This window comes from Callospermophilus lateralis, chromosome 19, assembly GCF_048772815.1.
Source record: "Callospermophilus lateralis isolate mCalLat2 chromosome 19, mCalLat2.hap1, whole genome shotgun sequence".
In the NCBI taxonomy this organism is placed as follows: domain Eukaryota; kingdom Metazoa; phylum Chordata; class Mammalia; order Rodentia; family Sciuridae; genus Callospermophilus; species Callospermophilus lateralis.
Genome location: NC_135323.1, coordinates 9,532,703 through 9,553,832, shown reverse-complemented (window position 1 = coordinate 9,553,832; position 21,130 = coordinate 9,532,703). Strand labels below are relative to the sequence as shown.

The window sequence follows — 21,130 nt, the reverse complement described above, 5'->3', positions numbered from 1 at the left end:
CCTAGAGATCCGTGGCTTACCTCCTCTGAGTCTTTAGGATCTGGGGCAAGAAACACCTCTTAAAAAAAAAAAAAAAAAGAAAAAAGCCCTGATATTTTCTCTCATTTCTACTCCTCCCCCCGCCCCTCCCTCCCTCTCTCCATCTTGCCCTCTCTTTTTCTCCACAAGCTTGGGAAAGGGAAGGAGGGAATAAAAAGATAAAAGGTCTCCATACCGCCTACTCCACTTCCCATAATTATCCAGAGTTAGATCCTTTGGCTCTTTCAAGGTGTTTTTATCCAAAGTACATAAATATCTGTGAGCCTTAAAAAAATTCATGTGATTTTACTCTGCTTTGTTTCATGTTTTTCACTTAATATATATTAAGGATCTTTCTGTAGCATCAATATAGCTCTGCCTCTTTTTTCTTTATGCATTTGATTAGGATTATATATAAAAAACATTTTGGTGAGGTATTGAAACTCTGAGCTCTTCTTTGTCAAATACTGTAACTAAAAGTAAATGAATGAAACTTGGCAGAATTACAAGGAGGAATGATTGATCCACAGTCGAAGAGGTGACTTAACCGAATCTCTCAGAAGCTAATACACATCAACAGGCCAAAAGAAAGGAGGAATGACACGGGAGGTTGGAACTGCACTGTTAAGGAGCTTTCGTGGAAATATGGGAGCTTGCTGCTCACCAGGTGGGGCATGCATTCTTCACAAGTTCACCTGGGGTTTTCAGAGCACCTGGACAAGGAACTCTCGCTAACGGCCATCTCCTTGTAGGTGCCATTTCCAAAATAGTTTTGTCCTTCTCCATTTCTTTCCTGATCTTGCTGGACCCTATTTCTCATCTACTGCTGAGACTCGGTTCCTTTGTTTCTGCATTGTGGTCATAGCTGTGATTGCTTCGTGAGGACTTTTCCCCCCTTATATTTATTTTTGAGATATAATGATTGTGCCTTTTTGTAGAGTACCTTGTGATATTTTAACCAAATTGGGGTAGTGATCATATCCGTCACCACAAACATTCATGGGTTCGTTGTGGGGGAATGTTCATAAAACATTTGTACATTTATTTTGAAATGTACAACAATCCTCCCCCTCTGCCCCCACCTTTCTGTTTAGTCCACGTGCAGCGTTATTGGGTTTAATGTCATCTTGTCTTATGTAACCCTTTCTCTGGTGGGTTTTCCTCCCCTTAGGGAAATGCTTTTTGTCACTTTTCTTACGCTGTCTACCTGAGAGCAGTCACAATCCTCAGGACTGATGTGGTCCTGAGATGTGTCCTTGCCTGCTTCATTGCTTTTCTCAATAATGCTTAACAACACTAAAGACAGATGGGTGTGATTTACCCCACTGGTTGTCTGACTCTGGGTTTGGGATGGGCCCTGTGCCTGCTGACTCCCAGCTCACCCACACTAAGTCAGTGCCTCCACTGCCTGTCCTCAGTGCACAGTTGTCGGATGAATTCACAGGGAGGCTCCAAAAAATAGATGTGCAATTGGATAAATTCTGAAATCTATTTATGAAAGCTATAGTAGGTTATTACAGAAAGTAAGGAAATGAGCAGTCTGAAGGAGGAAGGTCCTGCCCGCCCCCACATTTTTCACCTCTGTCAAAATAATCATTCCTGGGTGCTGGGGGCAGAGAACGCCCTGCAGTGAGGTGTGGAGCCCTGTGCCTCACACTGGGGTGAGGTACAAAATGCCTCTTCCTGTGTCCAGGGAGTTTGGCACGACGTAGGTTCCCATCAATCTAGCCACTCGGTTTCAAAGGATTTTTCCCACAAGGGTGTGGCACAATCTGTAAGGCTTCGTGGATGATAAGAAGACCTTACATAGCCACCGGTGCCGGACTGGTATTCAGGGTTGGGTCCACTGTCACAGGATGCACATGATGCTCCACTGATGTAGCAGAGAAGGTGGGACCGTCTATATTCAGTGTGCATAGAAATGAAAGATAGAAATTTAGCTTCACTGATATTTAATGTTAGGATCAACTCCACAACACCACTCAGCAATGAGGGGCAAACGGCCAGGTGGACATTGAATTTCTGAGGTGTCCTGAGGAGGGACTGGGACTCTAGCTCCCCTATTGATTTGCTTCTAGCAGGTGACTACTTTGCAGTTTCCATGTGCCTGGTGAGGTGAATCTGGACTTCGTCTCTGGCTTAGTAATGTTAGTAAAGACCTCAGTAGTCTCCAGCCAGCTTAGGATGTGGCCTTCACTCTTCCAGGGATGCCCTTCCAGAGGGAGCAGACCAAGGACCTTCAGCGAGTGCTGGGAGCCATTGACAGGGAGATCCCACTGGTCTTCGTCAGTGGCAACCATGATGTGGGCAATGTCCCCACGGCGGAGACTATCGAAGAGTTCTGCCAGACTTGGGGTGATGACTACTTCAGCTTCTGGGTCGGGGGTGTCCTGTTCCTGGTACTCAACTCCCAGCTCTTGTATGACGCCTCCAGCTGCCCTGCCCTGAAGCAGGCCCAGGACCTGTGGCTGGACAAGCAGCTGAGCCTCACTGGGCAGCAGAAGTGCCAGCACGCCATCGTCTTCCAGCACATCCCGCTGTTCTTACAGAGCATTGACGAGGACGATGACTACTTCAACCTCACCAGGTCTGTGCGGAAGGAGATGGCAGACAAGTTCACCAAAGCAGGTAGGCCCTAAGGGCTGGAGAGGGCCTGGCAGAGGGGAGAGGGGACAGGGCTGTGGATGAGCCTGGGTTCCCATCCCGGCTCTGCCACTCGCTGGCTGTGGCTGTGGTCAGGCTGCAGATTCTCCAGCCTCAGCACGCTCCCTGTAAGGAGCAGCAGGCGTCGCCCTCCACAGGGCCGTTGCCAGTAGAAGAGCAGCTGTGGAGCTTTCCGGAGGGTCCCTGGCCTGCCAAATAGCAGCACATGGCAGCTGCTCACAGCTGGAGATGGGGCTCCTGAGGCAGGGTCATGAGGAATGGTATGCCTCAGGAGGTGGAGGAGAGGGCCATCTTCCTTCATTTCTCTGGGAAGCAGAGACTACCTGGAGGACAGGTGGTCCTTAAGAATCAGGCTCCCACAGTGTAACCCAGGAAGTCCTGAGATGAGGCTTTGGTGAGCAGGTCTAAGGGCCCATCAGTTTGCCTCAGACAAGGGGCGTGGCATTCTCTTCCTGAGTCAGGGTAGAGAGAGGTGTGTGGTATAGTCTACCCTGCTGTAGACTCCTAGTCCCTCACACATATAGCTTGCGTTTGCACACACAAAATGAAGACACCCCATTTTTTAAAATCTTTATTTTTTAGTTGTAGTTGGACACATTTCTTTATTTATTTATGTGGTGCTGAGGATCGAACACCCCATTTTTGAAGGTGAGACCTCAGCTTCCAAAGGATGGCTTACTTGGTGACTCTAGCCCTGGCCTTATTTCTCCTCCTGGGAGTCCCTCCAGGGCCTTCTCCAGAGGAAGAGCGTCAGCCAACTCCCCGAGTTACCCCAGGGCTTTGGCAGGGTTCCAGCTTTGACAACTGTTGTGAATCTCTCCTTGGCCCTAGTTCTTCCTTTCCAATCTTTCCAAGGCTTACTTGTATCAAATATTCTAAAATGTAAATATCTTCACTTGTTTGTTACGAGAGAGGGAAAGGCATTGACCTGACCCAGGAGCAGGCATTCCTTAAAAAAATACCCTGCTACTCTTCATTTCATCTTTGAGCATTAAATGTTTGTACTTATGAAAGATACAAAGCCCTTCTGTGTTTTTGAGACATTTTACAAAAAGCTTCTATAATTGGAGACATTTTCCAACTGTTCCATGGAGATGAAGTTGGAAAGCGTCTATTAAAGACCTTTGAAATGTTACGCCATGCTTGAATTGGTGAAGAAAACTGTTCTGATGCCAAGGAGGCAGTGTCAGGATGGCATCAGCTCTGCCACAGTGACTGTTTTATAACAGAATAAAGCCAGGAAGCCATTTAATGCCACCAAGATGATTTCCTTTCACAGCAAGTGGTGAGTACTGCAGGCGCCACCCGACTGCTCTGTGTCCCTGTTCTTGATAGCCAGGTCTTGAGCGGCATGTGGTTCTGAGTTTCCCATCCTAGGGCAGAGTGTGTGCTGCCCACAGGCACCCGAATACTGAGTAGACCCTCAGTGCTAACAGAGAACCCCACTGGCCATCACCAAGAGCCCCAGAGAGGAATGAAATGTCCAGACCACAGTCTTCTGCCCGCTACCCCAGAGCTGGTGTGCGTTGCTAAGGTGAACGCCAGTCACCCCAGCTCACGGAGGCTAATAACCACAACTGCAGTGCTTGTGGGCTAACAAGGGCAAGATGGAGCCCTATCCCCAGCCACATAGCAGCCTCTCCTGTAGGGGGCTATGTTGGAAGCCACATCATAATCAGGAGGTGGCTTGGTAGCACTAGATAGCAGAAGTGGTCCTTGGTCCACTCTTCCGAGGCATCAGGCCCTGGCATTTGGACAGTCCTGCATCCAGTAGGGCCATGAGGGGAGCTCTGACATTCCAAGTCCCTTTAATTCCCCCTCCTTCTTCTCTCTAGCCCGGTCACTTCTTCAGGCCATCATGTTCATCTGGTCCCAGCGTCAGCTCTGAACCGGGCTCACTTTTCCACTCATACATTCACCACCCAGCAGCCACAGGGGTGTACAGCTTCACAGCCTGACTCTCTGGGAACCCCTCACCCCAGCACATGGCCCAGCACCTGTCCATGCCCTTCCCAGAGTCCCTGCCTCCCCCAGCCTCTTCCCTGCACTCGGCCAAGCTTACTCAGTCCTTTTGGTGTGACGGCCCCTACCCAGTTCTTCCTCAGCTATCTCAACCCCAGCACCTAATGCCTCCCTGGGCAGTCAGCGCTCCAGGCAGCCTTCTAGCTCAGATGTCCCTTCACTTCTGTGCTTGGGAGGCCAGCTCAGGCAGTCAGTCACAGCCACCTTCCACCAGTGCTTGCAGAGTGAGGAAGGCTCATGCTGGCTCACGTTCCTGCAGCTAGACTGACATGCTCACTTCTTGTGCAGCCCCGTCCTGAGCTCAGCAAGGCATAGGCAAGCCTGGGCCCCCACAGAGCTCTGGCCCAGCTTCCTGAGGTGTTTTCAGACTCTCAGTCCTGTCCCACGGCCTCCCTGGTCTTGGGGAAGCCTGTGTGCATCTCTCTACCAGCATCCACCCTGGGGCCTTCAAGGGCCACTCAGACATCTATTTTTCCCCCCAAGTGTTCCCCTCCCCACTTCTCCCCCAGGCACCGCCTTTGGGGATGAGAAGCTGCCTCCTCTTGGCCACTGGCCTTAGAATCTTCCCCTGAACCTGCTGTACAGGAAAAGCCCGAAGTGGGTCCCTTCCTGCCATCCCCTGCCTGTCTGAATGGCTGGCCAAGCCAGGCCCTTTGCTCAGTGACCTTTAGACACAGAACAAGACTGAGCACCCTGAGCGGAAAGATGCCATTTAGGTGCTGATGCAGGGACCACAGGCTATGACTTGCTGGGCTGGGAGGCACAAGTGAGCGGTCCCTCGTGGGCACATGCACATCCAGGGCTCAGAATACAGACATCATCTGGGGAAACAGCAACAGAATTAGAACTTACTGTGGAAAGCCAAAGTTCAGCTGATGTTTTGTAAATTCATTAACTTAAAGACCATGATAGAATCGAGGTGGTGATAGCAGATGGTATTCAGTGTTGCCTTCAGTTGCCCACAGCAATATTATCCCCTAATACCATTTCAGTCTCATTTATCTCCTTGTGCTAAAATGCCAGTGCTCAAAAATATGTCAACCACTCATCAGACTATCAGGGTAGCTTTTAATTATGATAATTGTGTTGTTATAAAATATCCTTTTAAAGAACACATCCCTCCCCAAGCCATCATGGAGGCAGAACCCTGCTTCCTTCCAGCAAGTTTAATGAATAATTCTGAATCATTGTGTGGGATGAATAAATGATTTAATAATGAGCATCAACAATCATTTCCCATTGTTGCATTAATTTTTTTAAATGGGATAGGGTAAATGAAGAGGAAGGGATGTCACTGTACAATGGGCCACCATGTGTGTAGGAATGCACTCTGTGATTCAAAACCCAACAGTTTCCAAGCTCAGGTTTCCCTAGAAACAGATGCATCCTGTTTCTACTTTTGAAGCTCAATAAAAAAACCTTTTTTGTGTGATACAAAAACATTGTCAATAACTGGTACAAATAAACAGATCTCAGGGTAGAGAGATACGCAGATGTGAAGTGGCACCTGTTATTTTCTGTCTTCTTTTGCTCTGCCTGAGGATAATCAATTTCATCACATCCAAGGGATGTAGAAATTGGTTTTCCCCTTAATTCACCTGATACCTAGTTGGAGTTGCAAAGACAGATAGGAGATAATGAAATCCTGGTGGAAACTGGATTCATCTCCATTCCTCATGTTTCTTGCTGTGGAAGGTTAATATGTGACCCAGTTAATGTGGATTGACATTTAAAAACTCAATCTTAAAAAACAAATGTCCATGAGCCAGAAAACAGATGTCCACAGGAATTCATAACTTACAGTGGTGATTGTGATTTGATCATTAAACGGGGTGTCAGAAATGCAGAAAGGCAGAGATGCATGACTCTGAGGTCCTCTCTAATTGCATTCTTCAATCTAGTTCTTATGATTCCCCTAATTTAGGCTGCATTTAATTTGATGACTTGTAGTAACCAGTACCTGATAGTGTTATCAAACTCAATAATTTGTAATAAAAATTTTTTCTGATAAAAATAAAATGTCCAACTCTTTAACTGACAGTGTTTCCCCTGATGTCTCAATACTTGTTCTTTTTTTCATTCTCAACATCGAGATTAGAACTGTGTATTAAAGAGTCTGGAGCAAATTTGGGAATTGGGGGTGGGGGGTGGGAGGGATCCCTGTAAGTTGATCTTTCCGACAAAAGTTAATAGGTAGCTTCACAGAATGAGAGTTTCATCTATAGTATTTATGCTTTTAAAACAAAAATGAGAGAAAATGAGCTTGATAGAGAGAAATCCTAGCTCATGGTTATGGTTTTAGAATTTCAAAGTTTTAAAGAACATAGAGGTCAGGGTGTGCTTTATAGGGGGAATAAAACATCAACTCCTACTCTAATGTCTCACCAAGTCATATTGAAATTGTTTCTATCCTCTTGGCTCCTCTAGGCAGCAGGTCTCAGCTTTATTCACCTCTGTAAACCCAGACCTGAGCCAAGACTTTCACATAATAGCACCCCCATAATAAAGAAATATTGGTTGAACAGGGAAGAATTAGGTTTGACTCAAATCTGCTTCAGCAAAACACACGTCATGTCCACATCCTCTATGGCTTAGGGTTTACCAGCTAACCCTCATACGGGAAACATATCCCTAGGTACAGAGGTTCACATACTTTTCTTGAACAGGATCAGGCAGTAAATATCAGGCCCTGCAGTCTCTGTAGCAGCTACTCAATTCTGCATGTATAATGTGAAAGCAGCCAGAGACAACAGGATATGGCCACATTCCAATAAAACTTTATTTACAAAAACATGTGTAGGACCTGCATGCTGTAGCACTACAACTCAGGCTTAGAGGAATGTTCCCATTGCAGTGTGGTGCTCTTGCTCCTCTTGAAAGCTTGTACACACCTATGCACACTGGGTGTACTGTGTATATGTCTGATCCCAGTAGGCGTCTGGTGGCCGCACTGTGGCAATGGGCAGTTCACTAAAGGGTCTGCCCAACACAGGCGCCTCTGATCCTCAGTTGAGGGTGAGTCAGGTGAGGCACACATTGCCCTGGAGGCTCACGATGCAATTTAGGGGTGGAGATGGGATGGGAAGATCTGTGGGGCAAATAAAATACCTAATGCTTTGGTGTTCATTTTAACACATAAAGTTACAGACAGAGTATCTGAGTGGTATTCAGAGAAAGGAAAGCTTACAGAGTGGCACAGGTGACAGTGTGCAGCTGACAGGAGGAGAGAGGCCAGGTCACATAGCAAGGTTGTACACAGGCCTCAGCTTCCTAAGGACCTTCCTCCTTGTCCCAGATATGCGCCTTGGACCAGAGCATGGGACACGCTGCTGAATGTTTTGTCTTTCTCACTCATCCCAGACTCAAAGGGTTGGTGTGGGAATCAAAGTGGCAAGTAAAGAAGTACCTGGCACCACACCCAGCTTGTAGCAAGCTCTTGGTGCAGGCATGTTTGTGGTTGTATGACCCTGAACTTAGTTGAGGGTCATATACAGTGGGCAGATTGCCTTACCTGTTAGCTAGATTGGTCTTCTCACCCCAAAGATGCTGGCATCCTTCTTCCAGGGGGCCGACATGAGACTTCAGGCAGAGAGAGGCAGGTCTGCTTCCAGGACTGGCCAGGAGTTTGCTAACACAACACTGCAAACTGGAGAAGGAAGAATTATAAACTCCATGCACCATGCAGACTACAGGAATAGAAGCCAGAAGAAATTCCTCTTGGCTCCTGGGATGTGCAGGAAAATGGACTGGGTTTTTGAGTCCAGGATTCCTCAGTGTAGATGTAGAACACATATACTTTTAGCCATATGAATAGGAGCTACTAGTTTAAAAAAAGTGGGAACCACTGTACTAGATGAAAAATTGTTAGGGAACTTATCTATAGAACTTAATTATATCTTTTTAAAGCACACATCTCACCATTTAATGTGTTGGTCAGCAACCTTTGAATGCATAATTTCATAGGGTTTTTCAAAATATGATAAACAGTACCCTCATTTAAAGGGTGGTTTTTTAACAAAGAAAAACACTCCTGATAGTTCCTATTTTAACAGCATTGTAGTGAGAGCTCAACAAAGGTTCCTTTTTAAGTATCCATAGAATCAAGGGTATATGGGGACATATCGACCAGAGGAATTTTGTGCTCTTTATTTTCTAGGGCTTGGCATGAATTCATTTGCCCAGGTTTGGTCTGTTCCCTGTTTTGATCCCTTCCCCAGAGAACATTATGCTCTCATCACTGGATGCCTGCGTCTGATTCACTATAAACCCAGATAAGAGACTAACTGCCGCAGCTACATCTGGTGTGAGTGATGGATTATGTTTCTCACTTTGGAGGTATCCTTAACAGTTGGGCTAATTAAAGTTAAAATCAAGTCCTGATGGTAAATATTTATAAATTAAGAATCTGGCATGTGCAAATGTGTGCTGCTGATTCCTGAAGTTAAGTCGGCATTTATTCATACAGCAAAGAGCATGGACCCCACGCTGCACACTGAGCCAGAGGGATGGTTTCCTTCTCTAGGGTTATAGTTGAAAATTTAAAATAAAAAATGTTTAAAAAATCCCATTGCAACAATTCAAAAATGAACCTTCAGTGCCTGGGAAGCAGCAGTGTCTCAGTTTACAAAGTCAAAATATCATATCTTTCTTTGTTAGGTCATGTTTTAAAAATAACAATTAGTATCACTTTGAAATGAGGAGTGAGGTTCCTTTGTAAATGCCCAATATCCCTAGGGTCTTAGTCTATTTTGCTGTGTTGTAACTAAATATCAGAAGCAAAGTATTTGATAAAAAAAATAAAGGTTTCTTTGGCTCACAGTTCCAAAGGCAGGAAAGTTCAAGATCAGATGGCTGTATCTGATGTGGTCCCTCTTGCTGGCCAGGGTTTTCTGCATTCACGAGGTGGTGCAGGGCATGACATGAAGAACAGATGTCCTCATGCTCTCTCCTCTTACAAAGCTCTCTCCTCTTACAAGGCCATAGTCCCATTGGATCAGGGCCCCACACTCGTGACCTTATTTAACCTTAATCATTTCCCAGAGGTCCTACCTCCAAATACCACGGTTGGATTAACTCCCTTCCCTTGAGTACCTCACAATGGGGATAAGTTTCAGCATGAGTTTGGAAGGGACACTCAGCCCAGAGTACCTGTCTTAGCAAAGCAGCCTTGCTTTTTCTACTAATTTGAGTTATTTTCCATTTACTGGACTTGCCTTCATTGGAAAGGTCTCCACCCCAGACCCCCCACTAACTCCAGCAGTACAAGTACAGATCGAGAACATCACTGTGTACTGTATGCTGGAAATTGCTTTAGTGTCATCCCTTTTTTATTTTGCTTTAAAAGAACATGTATATTGATGACAGATCTGAAAGTCAAAGAATACCACATTTAGGTAACATGCCTGAGGGACCAGACGTGGTCCTGTGTGTCCCTGTTGCCCACTGTGAAGGTGCCTCATCTGCGTTGGTGGCGCAGCTAAGGAAACTGCTGGTCAGAAGTCGGGGCTCTTGAGCCCTCGTGTTCATTTTTAATTCTGCAGGCACGTGAGACGAAGAAAGGTGATTTTTTATGGCCTGATGGTTTTGTTTTTATTAGAGCATGATAGTTGTACATAATAGTTGGGTTCATTTTGGCAAAATCATACAGGCAATTTGATTTCAGTCCTTTTCTCTCCCCTCTTCCCTCCCCATTCTCCTTCCTCTGCTCAACTAAGCTTTCTTTTGCTCATTTATTTATTTATTTTTAATTAGTACTTCCTATATATACATAAAGGTGGAATCCCTATGGCATGGTCTTATATACCTGTAGCATGGTCTTGTTAAATTCATTCCTTATTTCCTCCCCTTTCCATCCTTCCTTCCTCCTTCTTGATGTCCTTCTACTCCACTGATCTCCCCATACGTTTATGATATCTGATTCCCTTCCCACCTCCACCACCACCTTCTTTCCCTTCTTTTGCCCTAGCTTCCACCTATGAGAGAAAATATTCAACCCTTGAATTTCTGAATCTGGTTTATTTCACTTAGCATGATATTCTCTATTTCCATCTGTTCACCAGCAAATGCCACAGTTTCATTCTTCTTTATGGCTGAGTAAAATTCCACTGTGTGTCTGGTCTACATCTCCTTGATCCATTCATGTCTTGACAGGCACCTGGGATGATTTCATAATTTGACTTTGTGAATTGTGCTGCTACAAACATTGAAGTGGCTGTATCACTATGGTGTGCTGATTTTAGTTCTTTCAGATTAACACTGAGGAGTGGGACAGCTGAGTCATATGGTTGTTCCACTCCTAGTTTTTTGAGGAATTTCCATACTGCTCTCCAGAGTGATTGTACCAATTTACAGTTCCACCAGCAATATATGAGTGTACCTTTTTCCCAACATCCTCATCAACATTTATTATTATTTATAACTCTTGATAATAGCCATTCTGACCAGAGTGAGATGAAATCTTAGTATAGTTTTGATTTGCATTTTCCTGGTTGCTAGAGATGTTGAGTATTTTTCATGTATGTGTTGGTCATTTGTGTTTCTCCTTTGAAGAAGTTGATGTTGAGTTCTTTTGACACTTTTTGGTTGGGCTATTTGGGTTTTTTGGCATTAAGTTAAGATCTTGAGTTCCCCTGCCAGAGGAGTAGTTGGCCAAGATTATCTGCCACTACTCTTCACACTCTTAGTCATTTCCTTTACTGTGCAGAAGCTTTTTTATTTGATAGAATCTCCCTCATTGTTTCTGGGTTTAATTTTTTGGACTTTGGGGGTCTTGTTGAGGAAGTCAGTGCCTGCACCTATATGAAGGAGTGTTGACTCTCTGTTTTCTTTTTGCAGTTGCAAGGTTTCTGGTCTAATTCCTAAGTCTGATCCATTTTGATTTGAGTTTTGTGCAGGATGAGAGAGAGAGAGAGAGATCTAACTTCATTCTTCTGCATGTGGATATCCAGTTTTCCCAGCACCATTTGTTAAAAGTCTGTCTTTTCTCCAACACATATTTTTGGCACCTTTGTCAAGTATCAAATGACTGTCTGTGTGGACTTGTCTCTGTGTCTTCTGTTGCAGTGGTCTTCATGTCTGCTTTGATGCCAACACTGTGCTGTTTTTGCTACATAGCTCTGTAGTATAATTTGAGGTCAGGTATTGTGATGCCTCCTGCATCACTCTTCTTGTTCAGAATTCCTGGGTCTCTTATTCTTCCAAATGAATTTGAGGACTGTTTTTCCTAGTTCTGTAAAGGCTGTCATTGGTATTTGGTTGGGGATTGCATTGAATCTGTAGATTACTTTTGATAGCATGGCCATTTTAAAAGACAAGGAAGATGAGGCCCAGGACGTCAGATCAGCTTCCTGGGCAGGGAAGTGGCAGCCTGTGCTCAGGGCCCAGCCTTAGCCATGGGCCACGTATAGCGATGCTGCTGTTGAGCTAACAAGAGCATGTCGATGAGCGGAATGTGCCTGGACCAAGCACTGGATGCAAGCAGGAAGAACTAGCACACCTGTGCGGGGAAGGGCCCACCTGCCCTCCCACCAGGCCCCTGTTCGCCCTCATTGTGCAGGGACCTGAGGAGAAGGAATGCTCCAGCCAGTCAGGAAGGCTTGGCAGCTAAATGTCTAAAAGGGTTCGTGCTAAGGGAGGCTCCAAGGAGCCCGCTCAGGGCTGGATTACCCCTTGGCCTCCAGAGTAAGCCTCTCAGGTCATCCTTTCAGAAACCTTCGCATGTGAGTTGTGCCTTCTGCAACCAAAAGGCTGTTTGTGATCTTTCATAAGACCAAGGTCTGTGCAGCCTCTGCATTCTGGTCAGCTCCCTGGGATACAAGGCCAGAGCGCACATTAGCAGAGGATTGTGGCCCCCAGAAAAAAACTCACTTGACAGGGTGGGGACTGTGGCTCCAGAAAGTGGTGATTAAAGGAATCATAACATTAAAGGAATGATTAAAGGAATCTTGAGGAAAGAGAAAAATTACGACAGCCAGTTTATTATTCCAGCTCGTGTCTGTAAAGTATTGACTCTTAACTGTGGTGTGCACCAACTCTGACTGAACAGAGAAGTGTTGCCTGTTCCCTGCCTGAATTGCGTGGGAAGAAGTCTTGGACAGCGGTCCGTGCTTGACACTGGAAACAGCAGCATTACGACTATCTGCAGATTCCATTAAGGGTCTCTTCAGGAATCTGAGTTTGTGTTTACTATGCCAGCACCTTATTCACCAATGACCCCACACACATACTCACACACCATGCCACGTTCACGGGCTTCATCTTTAGCATACTTCATGGTTTCACATGCAGAGGCCATCTCTGGTTGCACAGGTGGGAAGGTTTCAGGTGGCCTGGTTTCTGAGCAACCTTTCATCCACATTTTCTTGTTATTGAGAACTACCTTCTTCTCATATAGCCAGCACCATTTCGTATGAGCATTGTGAAAGACAAGATGATGGCATACAAACATTCTCTCATGTCATTAAAAAACATTCCCCAAACTACTGCTATGACATGCCGTGTTCCTTTAACTCTTTGGCCATTATTGGACAGTTAGGCCATTTCCACCTGTTTTTTTGTGATAAATGCTATTGCCACAAACTTCACTTTGTGCCTACATCTGTTTGCACAGTTTTTATGGAACTAGGGCCAGAAGTTGGCTTGCTCAGGTTGCACGAGACTGAGTATCATATCTTTGCTTTTTTTGGTGGTGCTAGGAATTGAACTCAGGGCCTTGTGCATGTGAGGCAAGCACTCTACCAACTGAGCTTTATCCCCAGATCTAGAGTCATATCTTGTTGGCTAGATCCGGCATCCCTTGGGAGCTCTCTACTTGGATCAGGTACATTGCTTACTGTCACATTGACCTCTTGGTGTTTTCAGATTCATTGTACCTGTTTTCTGCGTTTGGAAATTAAGGGCCTAACCCCCAGGGTCCTGGAGCTTGGAGACAATCAGTAGGGGACAGACAGAATCCTGGATTAGGACTTCCTGATGTCTTAGAGCCTTTTTTGATTTTCAAGCTTCTTTCCCCATAAACCATGGTGGGGACAGGAATGTTCTTTGCTTGCTCCCTGTGTGATAGGCATGTGGCTCCTCGTAGTGTAAGCCTTACCTGGTATCTGTGGCCTTGGTGACTCCCAGGACAGTGTCATTTCATGCTTCCTTCCTTCTTTTCTTCCTTTACTTTATAATTCACAGCAGCCTCAACCTCATGGCTCTGTCTTCACAAAACTACCTTGACATCTGCTTTGGGGGCACCTAAAATTCAGTCAATCCAGCAGATTTCTGGTTGGCCTCCTCTGGGCCAAGGCCACTGATCTATCTATGGAACAACTGTTCCCAGCAGAAAGCAAGCCTTGTTGATGGGGTTGATCCACCTGCATACTGGAGCACCATGGTGGGCACTTGTCTCCCATCTCCTGGTCAGGATCACAGAGTCACCCTTCTCAGCCTTGCAAAGCTGCTGAACCTCTTGCCCAAGTTCTGGCTTAGCCTTAAATGTGAAGGGACTTTGGCTGTAATCTCAACATTGCTTTTTTTTAAACAGTAAGAGTAGATCTTAACACACATTGTCTTTGGGTCATGGGACTATGAATGTTATGCTATTTTTTTTATACTCATTTGTATCTTTTAAACTTTTTAGAAGATGAAAAGAGTAATAAGAGGGATCCCTATAATGAAGTCTGGGTCAAGGATGAGCAAACTGCTTCTGTAAAAAGCAGGATTATGAAAATCTTAGTGAAAATTGTGGGTATTACATAGGTGCTTACCCAGACCTAAATGTGGCCTTGCAGAGCCTGGTATGGTGGTACACACCTATAATATCAGCAGCCAGGAAGGCTGTTATAAGAGGATCGCAAGTTCAAGTCCAGCCTCAGCAACTTAGTGAGACCCTATCTCAAAATAAAAAATAAAATGGGCTGGGGACGTAGCTCATTGGAAAGCACCCCTGGGTTCAATCCTCAGTACAAAAAGCGGGGGGGGGGGGAGTAGCTATAGAAATGAAAGGGGTGTTCTTAACTCAGGCCACAGAAGAAAAAAGTGGCAGCAGCTCAGCAACCTCTGGCCCTGTACTCAAGAGCAATCGCCATTGACACTCTGGATAATATTAAGAGCCATTGATTCTTCTAGAAATTTTTATGCACGTAGCATCTTCTATGCGTAGTCTCTTTCAGCCACAGAGAAAGGCTGCAGTGTAAGTCAAAGTGAGAAAGATTTTCTTTGTTTTCCATTGACACATTTAGGGGTGTTTTGAAAACGCACACTCTGCTTCATGCATGTTGTCTGTTTCTCACTTCCAAATTGCTTCCCAGTTGTCATAGGTTGCCGCAGGCCAGTTGCAGCAGAATATCCGGGGGGTGACGAATAACTTGTGTACGTTGATGCAGCAGGAATGGAAGCCTTTTATTGTAGGATAACAGAGGTATTTATACATTTTGCACAGCTTATCTTAATTAGCATAAACTAGATACAGCAGTCAACCAATCAGGAATCTCCACACTTAATGGCTCGCTTTTGTTACTTTACAAACCACTCCCTCTGGCATTTTGCCAGGCGCCATCCAGACTTGTTTACAGACTTTAACATTTCTCTGGCAAAATAACAGGTGCCAATCTGACTTGTTTACAGACCTTAACAATAGGTGTGGTTTGAGGTCACATCTTGGTTTCCTTCATTCTCTGATGGAAAATGACCACATACCGCCTTTGGGTCTGTATCTGGTCCTGTTGAACATCCACAAGGTGCTTGGGAAGGTGATTCTTCAGAAGGCAGAAATAACTTTAAGGTCATGGACAAAGCAGTACTTCCAGAGCCTTACTGATTCCTACCTCAGCAAGGAAACGTCTAGACCTCTTGGACAATAGGAGAATTGTTGGTGTGTAAGAGCTTCCAAAGATCAGTTAATATAGTGTTCACAACTGCATGGTCGGTCACCCTAAAAGGAGAGTCACTCTTCTAATAAGCAAAAGGTCACATTGGTTCCTTTGCACTCCACAAAATAGGACACTGCAAGTGGTCCTGTTCGAGAATGAGGAGACCTGTCACATAAACAGAAGTCCAAGGTAATTGGTAGCACCCAGAACTACACCAGCTCCTGATCTGCCTCCTGGCATGGTTCTCTGCCAAGGCCAGACCTTTTCCAGTGACTGCCATGGCTCTGGTCATCACACAAGGAATGACAACAGAGGCAGAAGAGGGGGGGTTAAAGCGAATCAAAATCATTCCCAGAGTGGCCCTTTCCTCTTCTTCCTGCTTGGAGCCTAGATGCAATGCTGGAAGTCCTATGGCGGTTTTGCATTCCTGAGAATAAAAGCTGAAGTCCAAGGATGCAAAGCAAAAATGTAGAAGGAGCTGGATTTGTGATGGATTCCTGGACCAGCACCCTTCCTGGAAGGCTCACCTCCTTTCTTTTTATGGCATAAATAAATCAACCTTGCTTGGTTAATCCGTCATAGCTACTGTGAGCTGAATGTCATCCGGGCACATCTGAAGACAGAAGATTACAGGCTGGAAGGCACAGGGCAGGAAACCAGGCCCCACAAAGACTGCAGAGGACAAAAGGATAGAGGGACAATGGGATAGACAGGATAGACAGACAAACCAACCCCAGCACAAATGGATCAGGAGAAGAGAGAGAGTCTAGGCTAGCCCTTGTCCCTGGTTGAGTCACTGTGTGTGATGGTCAGTTCAACCCACAGGAGGAGGGGCAAGCGCTGAGGAAGACATAAGCTCAGTTGGCAGTACTCAAAGGGATGTCAGAAGAGAGGTGCTTGATGCCACAGAGTTGAGTCTGGGAGGTGATGTAGTCATCAGTAGGTGTCTGAGGTGACAGCAGTGAGAGGGAAGGTGAGAAAAGAAGCATGTGGAGGCGGGCGGGGCGGGGGGGCGGGGCCTGCATGTAAAGGACTCATGGAGGAAGAGGGCCCGCCCATCAAGGCTGGGCTGGAATGGAGAGGGGCCCAGGGGCCCAAGGTAGGGAAGAGCCAGCTCACCTGGCTGCTGTGTTAAAGGTTCATTACCTGGTGAGAATGTCTCTTTGCCCAGTTTTAAAACAGAAATGGACTGACCAAGGTGCTCACATTTGAGTGGCTGCAGCAGTGCCTTCTTGGACTCTCTGGCTCCAGGCAGAGGCAGGCACCTTCTCCCCAGCAGATTTCATCTTTAACATTCTGCAAAACAGTTCCCTTCTGCGGCTTGCCACCACCTCTGTCTACCTCCCTCGAGTATTTTTGGCTGGATTTCCAATTTGATACATGAGCATTCCATCAGTCAAAACAATCTTTTTAATGAGCCTCTTGTCCTGACAGCTGTGTTTAAGATAGGGCATGGGAAGCGGGTAATGGAAATCTGGAAAATTGTCCATTTTGGATTGAACCTTAATGTGCGCCCGCGCTCCTTCTCACACACAAGCCTGCCATCTTCTTTTAAAAATAAAGAGGAAATTATGAATAGCAAGAAAGATGTAATTTGTGCAAATGAAAAAAAAGATCTTCTGATCAGATACTCAGAGAAAGATGAGAGGGAAGTATAATTATTGGGTGCCGCCTGAGTACATACCACACAGCTTCCTGCCGGGTGACCCCGGCCATATCACCGATTCTCGCTTGATCTTCTCACAGCCCTGGAGTGGTTGACACTCGCTCTGTCTTCCAGATGAGGACACTGAGGCTCAGAGATGTGTAGGTACACATGATGCCCACATAGATTGGCAGCAGCAGAGCCAAGCATCAAGCCTGTGTCCCTTACCACCTGGCTGCCCTTGCTATTCTGGCAATCAAATATTAATATTAATAAAATACAGCCTCCATGCATATTCCACACACAGGTTTTGAATGCCCAACTCATCAGGAAGGGAGAAAATAAACTAAAAAGCTGAGCATAGCCACCCATGGAGAAAAGGAATAAGGGGCATTGGGACCACAGGCTGAGGACTGTGGTTAATACTGGAGACCAGGCAGGAAAGGGATGCGAGGCTGTGATCACTCCCAGGCCATGGATACACTGGGCAGCCAGGCATCTCTGGGCCTTGAGAATAGTTACTGTTTACCCTGGAGCATGGGAGCATGGCTCTGAAGGGCATCATAAGCGGGCTGTGGCTGCAGTGATGTGGCAGTTATAGACAGGAACAGGCCCCCTCTTCGCTACCCCAGGGTTGGCGTGATGGTTCTGACCATGAACTCTTCCATTCATTCTTTTCTGGGAACTTCTGCCCTAGAACCAGTTCATTCCAGTTAAGCTGAAATGCTCCAGACTGGCTATTATCTAGGCCACTCCTCTGCCACCAAGAATTGTATGTCATCCCCTTCCCCTGCCTTCTAGTTTCAATTAAAATATGGCTTTTGTCATGTAATATTTAGATTAGGTAAAACAAGTGTGATTTATGTGACTTTTTTTTTTGTAGGTTAGAAAAATCCTTAAAATGAAACAAAAGATTCTCTTTGGGTTGTACAGGATGAGCTGGCCTTGAGTGAAGGTCCTGGCAATAACTGGATCATTGCTTCCTAGTGAAGCAAAACAGGTGGCAAGAGAGAGGGAGAGATGAGACCCAAGAGGAAACTGCAAATCTAGACAAGCCAGATGTTTCACATATATGGGCCAGACATCTGATCAGATGCCTGAGGTGACCAGATGTTTGGGTGTAAGAGGAGCACCCACCAGAGGGGAGGCATGACCCAGGCTTCCAGCAGGGCCAACCCAACAGCACCAGGTGCTGTCATGGTGAAGACTTCAGTGGCTCAGCTTCTGAAGTAGATGGTGCCCCCCAGCCCACCGCAGGTCATACATCAGCAGAGCAGTCAGCTGGGCATCCCCCAACACCTAGAGAGTCTAGTGCTGAAGAGAGCAGAGACCTCCCTGGGACCCCACTGCAGGGGCTGCAGACCTCAGCACACCTAGGGACAGGAGCAGTCTCTGTCCAGGGTCCTGAAGCTTACCAGGGAGCAGCACTGAGTGGGTCGCCTACACCTGGCCAGTCCCTGGAGGGCTGAAAGGCTCTGAAACCACCTGCCCTCCCAGGTTAGGGCATTTATTATCAAAATACAGAAAGACATCCAACCATCTAGATTTTACCCAGCAGAAATAGTTTTCAGGATTTCAGAGTTCCTCCAATGGACTCCTGTGTGAGGAGTGAACGTGAGCCTGGTGTAGATCCTTGGTGGGGTACCACTGCAGGGGTGCATGTGTGTTTATCATCTAGAATATACATGTTAACAGTGTATCTGGGAAGGACACCTGAACTCCCAAGTGGGAAGAGGGCTTTCCAGCAATTTCCTTCCCTCTCCCATTTTTTATTTGATGTTCTATATTTTCAAATATTTCCTTGTATTTCTAGCAATCTTGTATTGTTTTTTCTCTACTTTTTATTCAGAAATGTTTTTAAGTTTACAGAAGAGTTGCAAGAGTGTGGATAGTGAATAGAACAAATGTGTACCCTTCACCCACGTTTACTTGTTGTTAACACTTGACCCCAACTGCTTCAACCCTTGTTTGTGACAGCTGCTGTCTACATGTTTATCCTTTTCTGATCTGTTTGAGGGTAAGCTGTGTGCATCATGTGTCTTCTTATTTCTCTTACAAAACATACCCCACAACATGAATATACTTTCTTTACTTGGTTCATTTAACCATTTATCTCAGAAATCACTCCACTCTCAGTATGTACATTGTCCTTGTTCTTTTTCATGGCTGCAGTGTGTTTACTCACACTGCAATAGTTTATTCATCTGCTCTCTTAAGATACGCATTACTTTTTTTTTTTTCAGAGAAGATACTGGGGATTGAAGCAAGAGGTGCTCTACCACTGAATACCAGCACTTTATTTTTTGAGAAGGGTCTTGCTAAGTTGCTCAAGCTGACCTTAAACTTTTGAGCCTCTTTCTTCAGCCTCCTGAATTTCTGGGGTTACAGGTGTGTCACCACAATGCTAGACATGCATTACTTTTGAAGGCAGCAAAGCAATAATGGAAAGAGCAAGTAGCTCCAGCCACAGGTCTTTGTTATATTTAAAGTGGATGTGGCAGTGGAGAAGTCAGGTGGCTAAGGAGCCCTCAGTCTTGTTACTTGGCTCCCATTAGGATCTTTCTACATCTTATCATTAGAATAATGAAATATCATGAGGTCCAGCCAAAGTAACTGTTAGGTTGGGGTCCCTAGCAGGAAACCCAGAGACAGGGATTGGGGTTGGTTGGCTCTCGGGGACAGAGAGTGAGGAAATAAGACAGAGGAAAAGCACAGGAAGTTTGGTCTTAACCAGCACATGAGTGCAGCCTGATCCGCAGGGCTCTAGAACACTAATGAAACCATACAGGTAGTCCCACAATAGGGCAAGGACTGACCCCAGCCCCACCCCATGCACAATAAAACATTTTAGAAATGTTGGAAGAATTTTAAATAATATAGACTGGCCCATAGCAGGTCTTCAATAAATGATAGCTATTATTTTTGCTCTTCCTTTTTGATGGTTTATTTGGGTACCACATTCAGTTTATCTGTCTAAAATTTACAATTCAGTGGTTTTTAATCTATTTACAGAGCTGTACATTAACACCAGGATCTATTTTACAGTATTTCCATTACTTCATAAAGCAATCCTATACTCTTTGGTGGTCACTCTCCAGTTTCCTCCCAAACTTCTCTCTCTGGCTCTAGAAATGTGTCTCTATGGTTTGCCTGTTCTCGACATTTCCTATGAGTGGAGTCATTCATTATACTGTTTGAGGACTGGCCTTTTTGCCTGTCATTTAGTCATTGGTGTGGCCTCCCCATCCCCTTCAGTAGGAGAGCGCTTCTGAGAAAAAGGCAGCTGTGGGCCCATGGCAGCCAATCCTCCCAGCAGCAGGAGGGTGGCTACACCAGCCTCCACAGAGGGCCTGGCAGGGACACCAACAGTGTCCACCTTAGTAAGCCACATGAAAGGGCTGTGTTAAGAGTAAGACAGAAAATTTATCCAGTGTCGTGAAAGAACAAAGGGTAACAGTTTCTCAGAAATCTGTAAAAAATTAAGAACTAATAAATGATTTAGCAAGGTATAAGATTAACAGGTGAAAATCAATTGTATTCTTATATGCTATCAGCAGACAGTTGTTACTAGAAATTGTGAAAACAATTGAGTCTCCAGTGGCACCAAAAGACATAAAATCTTAGGAAGAACAAATAATGTCAAAGCCCTCTACCCTAAAAACTACAAAACACTGATAAATAATGAAAGAAGGCCTAAGTAAGTGGAAAGATAGACCATGCTCATGGATTGGAAGACAAGGTTCTTAATAGGCATTTTCCCCAAGGTGATCAAAATTCCAGCCACTTCGCTTATTGTCTGAGTTGACAAGCTGATCTAAGCAACCATAATAGCCAAAATAGTTGGATTGGATCAAAGTCCACCACCTCCCCCCCTTATTTTCTGGCAACAGTAGGGATTGAACCACAAGCAATAGGCCTTGTGCTCACC

The 21,130-nt window shown here is 45.4% G+C and overlaps 1 protein-coding gene across 5 annotated transcripts in view; it reads left to right on the top strand.

Annotated features, from left to right (window-relative positions):
• The window catches only part of Cpped1 (calcineurin like phosphoesterase domain containing 1), a 97,656-nt gene that overhangs the window by 63,269 nt on the left and 13,257 nt on the right, over positions 1 to 21,130 (top strand). For 4 of the 5 annotated variants that reach the window (XM_076840538.2, XM_076840535.2, XM_076840537.2 and 1 more), the window contains one exon: positions 2,224 to 2,646. The exons of the other annotated variant lie outside the window; for it this stretch is intronic. In XM_076840538.2, the coding sequence (XP_076696653.2) occupies positions 2,224 to 2,646 (423 nt within the window). The remainder of the gene's footprint in view (positions 1 to 2,223; positions 2,647 to 21,130) is intronic. 5 annotated transcript variants of the gene reach the window in all.